General features: G+C 30.7%; 1 protein-coding gene across 1 annotated transcript; it reads left to right on the top strand.

Annotated features, from left to right (window-relative positions):
• The first annotated feature begins 1,433 nt into the window (after positions 1-1,433).
• On the top strand, positions 1,434-2,388 carry LOC111388045 (22.0 kDa class IV heat shock protein-like). The gene has a single exon (XM_023012708.1). The coding sequence runs from the start codon at positions 1,602-1,604 to the stop codon at positions 2,166-2,168; it is 567 nt and encodes a 188-aa protein (XP_022868476.1). The 5' UTR covers positions 1,434-1,601; the 3' UTR covers positions 2,169-2,388.
• Positions 2,389-4,511: the final 2,123 nt, after the last annotated feature.

Consider the following 4,511-nt stretch of genomic DNA (forward strand, 5'->3'; position numbering starts at 1 on the left):
TATCATGAAAACTGCATTTTTTAACTACTGCCATTACTTTTCATCGTTCAACCGCTTTCGATTGAATTCCTTGATTCGTGGAACGTGATAGGGCTGCTTTAATAACTGTTTTGATAACTGCACTTCTTGATAACCACGATACTTTATGTTTGTTAAGACTTTGGGCGACTTGAAGGTTTGGGCGAGAATAGAGTAACAGCTCTGGGCGACTGTATAACACTTCATTCGCTCAGATTCTGGACGACTTGCAAACTTGGGCGATGGCGCTACCGCGTTCTTGGGCCTCCTTATTTGTTCGATTGGATTTCGTTTTTTGGACTATCTGATTTGGAGATCCTCCAATTGGACTTCACTCCTTGGACTGTTCGATTTGGGCTGAATTTTTATGTGTGAACATTTATATCAATACATAAGAATTACAAATAAAATATCAAACTATTATGAATGTCCTTGAGGTAAGTGAGCAAAAATAAATAAATAAATAAATAAAAATGAAAAGAAAAAAGGAAAGTCGTGAATGTTTATATTTCTAGGTCATTCACGACATAATAATCAAAGAAGAAAAATACGCTTCACTTTTGTACAGAACTCCTTTATGTTGTCATTAATATGAAACTTCAAAAGTTAAATGATTAATTATCATATGTAAATAACAACTTGCTCATTTTGTGTTGCACGTTCCCGTCTGAACAATTCGGTTTCTTTTGTCGCTGAGAAGAAAGTATACTGATGGTGTGAATTTTATCATGAGATTTTAATCAATAAAGATCTTGATATTTGATTATATATATAAGTGTACCCATTACATGAGAGTTGAGATTTATTGTCCATTTTTATTGTTCATCTAATTAATTCTTGACACATCATTAATTTGACAAATTAGTAGTAAAGTTAACGAGGGTAAATTTGAAATAACATATTAATTATTGATAACATATCAATAATTAATTGAATTAACAGTAAAATGGACAGCAAAATTGAATAGCATCTCGACTTGTTGCATGAAGGAATGTAACACCAACATGAGTTCTTCCCGTTGCTACTACAACATATAAGTTTTTATATTAAACCCTGTTTGGTATCTATTCTTTCCTCATTAAAATGAAAAATAAGACTGTTATCCACATCAAATCACCAAATTTGAATTTTTATCTCTTGTGTGAGTCCATAACGATTATATTTTTTATTTTCATTTTTCTAAAAATGATAAACAAACAGGGGCTAATTATATTGACGAAGTTAAATTTGTTAATATTAATAACTGTGTAACTATACGATTTTTTAACGAAGCTTCGAGATCGAGGGTAAGTGGATGACATGGCTTCCTCTGATTGGATTGCTAACTGCAAGCAAGGTACGTTTGTTTCCCGTGTCTTCCAGAAACTTTACATTACATCTCTCTAGAAACTCGTAGCATTTCCCTTTCAAGCAAAACCTGCACACGAGAATTATCCAGAAACCTCTCCAATCTATAAATTCCACTCCTCCCGTAATTTTCATGAGTGCAGCACGAAACATTTCTTCCAGTTCTCATTTTACGGCATCAATTCTCCATACTTCTGCATACGAATATTCCTTTGCTTCTTTTTGTTCCTCAGAAGATGGATCATAGAGGAAAATGGATTGTTCTGAGCCTTGTTTTACTGTCATTCCAAGCACACGCTTTCGTTCCCTACGGCCACTCCTTGTGGGACATAATGTTACCTCAAGAGGACCCTTTCAAGATCCTTGAACACTCTCCAGTCACGGTTCCAAAAGGTGCCATTGATCATCAGTCCCTCGCGCTGGCACGCACAGACTGGAAAGAAACACCAGTAGCCCATATAATCTCCCTCGACATTCCCGGCATGAAGAAGGAGGATGTCAAGATTGAGATTGAAGAGAATAGGGTGCTGAGAGTTAGCGGTGAGAGGAAGACGGAGGAGGAAGCGAAAGATGAGAAGTGGCACAGGGCGGAGAGGACCACCGGGAAGTTCTGGAGGCAGTTTAGACTGCCGATGAATGCCGATTTGGATAAAGTGAAGGCGCAGTTGGAGAATGGAGTGTTGAGGATTACTGTTCCTAAATTGGCTGAGGAAAAGAGAAGGGAGCCTAAAGTGATCAGCATTGTGGAGGCTGGTGGTTCCGGCGAAGACATAAAGGCCACCGAGGCTGAAATCAAGAGCTGAAACTTTTTATCAGAAAGTCACAGTTTTCAATTGTGTCACTTAATTGTCACTTGTGAGCCCAGACCCTAATTTTCTTTGGTTGTGTGGTCGATGTGTTTCATTTGTTATCATTCATGCTTATGTATAATCATATGAAAGTATAAAACTCTATGTGATTTCGTATGTACTTGAAAATAATGAACTTACTATGGAGTGCAAATTTTCTTGATATCATTGGGGATCAGATTCATCGCTCCTTGTCCCTATTATTTACATGGCTTCTCTGTACATCAAGGATATGAACTTTACAGGCTTAAATAATTACATTATATCGCTTAGAATGTGAGTTATAGAGCATCATCCTCAAAAGCTGTTTTCTGCTGAACGGGAAATACATCCAAACAGCCTAAATGGTTGGAAGATTTTTGAAAATAAATTAAGAAATGAAAATATTTGAAAAATAGTCTTTAAACAATCATCTTTTCAAAAATCTCTTATAGAAAAATTGTAATTAAAATAAAAATTTTTAAATAGGTCCTCAAGAAAATATAGATTAAAAATTTTTAATTAATTTAAACTCAAATATTATAAAAAAATTTATTGATTTAAGAAATACAACAGAAAGTGAATTAAATTATTTAGAAGAAAAATTAAAAGGATTCTTCATAGAATATTTAGATTCAAAATAAAAAAATAAAAACGTTTCTATAGATAATAATACAATCAAAATAGAAAATGATATATATAAATTAATTCTTAATCTGAGAAGAAGAATTAAAAAATTAAATAAAATCATTATAGAAAAAGTATTAATAAAAGATAGTGAATTTTATAAATTTTATTGTGACATTTTAGATACTTATAAAGATTTTAATTGGCTTAAAAATATTAACCCCTTCGCTGCACACTTCGATGAGATGGTATCAGAGCCATGTTTCGAACTAAAAATTATGATGAATATAGTAGATGAAGAAAATATAGTTGAAGAATTTTTGAAAAAAGTTGAAAAACATAAAAAACCTAGTTATCCTTATTTGCCTTAAAACACCACAAATGAAAATTTTGGAGATATACATAAAAGATTAGAAAATTTAGAACATAATCTACAAATAAAAAATGCTCTTTTAGATAAAAGTTTTAAGGGAAAAGATATGATTATAATTAATCCACCTCAAGATTTTAGGATAACACAAAAAGAAAAAAATAAAGGGAAAAAACATGAAGAAAAACAATATATGATAACAGATGTAGAAGAAATAGAACAAAAATTCTTAGAATCTACAGGAGAAGAGTATGAAGAATATAAAAAACAGTTAGAAAAATTAACTGAAAAAACGGAAAATATAAAGATGAATACTAATCCATCTTCAAGTCAGAATATAAAAGTAGAATTTAGTGATGAAGAATAAGATTATTCTTATGGTACTACAATACCACTTAAGGATGTTATTAACTAATATAAAAAACACAGAAAAGATACACTAAAAATGTAAGAAAACAATCCATAAAAGAAATAAATTCAATGAAATCCTATAATGAACCAATCCACACAACAGGAGTATGGTTAGATTTAGACTGTGTAGATAAAAATAAGGCTATTAAAATATGGATGAAAAGTACAGATCTAGCAATACAATTTAATAAATGAGAAACATATACAGCTTTTAAATTTATAGAACATACATTCAGAGGAATTGTTTCTGAATGGTGGAGAAAATTACCAGAAACTATTAAATGAAGGATAAAATATGGAACAAATAGAACTGAGGTATTAGATAATAGAAATACTCTAAATAAACAAAATATACAGGAGATATTAAAAAGATTTGAAAAAGTCTTAAGAACAGAATTTTTAAGAAATATGTATACTTCTAATGAAGAAAAAAGAAAACAAGATGAATATAACCAAGGAATGATAGCAATGGAAAATCTAAAGATATGTGATATGTGTGAATTAGAAAGATATACTTGTAAATTTGAAGAATTATACTATATACTTAATCAAGGAGATTATCAAGAAAATAAACCTATATTAAGATCTTATTTTATAAAGTTACCATTCCCATGGGGAATTAAGCTATTAAAAGAATATGAGAAATTATTACCTCTAGGAGAAGAGGAAGTAGTTAAAATAGATAGTTTTGGAAATAGAATTGAATTTACAAGAAGAATGATAGGTATGTGGTGCAGAGAAGCACTAGAAAATAAAAAGGCTTATAAAATAAGAAAGAATTCATTATGTTGTTATAAAGATAATGACCAAATTGAACAATTTGGATGCCATAAGAAAAAATATAAACCATATAAGAAATATAAAAGAAAATTCAAAAATTATAAAAAATTCAATAAAAGGAATTTTAAACC

Source organism: Olea europaea, unplaced genomic scaffold, assembly GCF_002742605.1.
Source record: "Olea europaea var. sylvestris unplaced genomic scaffold, O_europaea_v1 scaffold4482, whole genome shotgun sequence".
Classification (NCBI taxonomy): Eukaryota; Viridiplantae; Streptophyta; class Magnoliopsida; order Lamiales; family Oleaceae; genus Olea; species Olea europaea.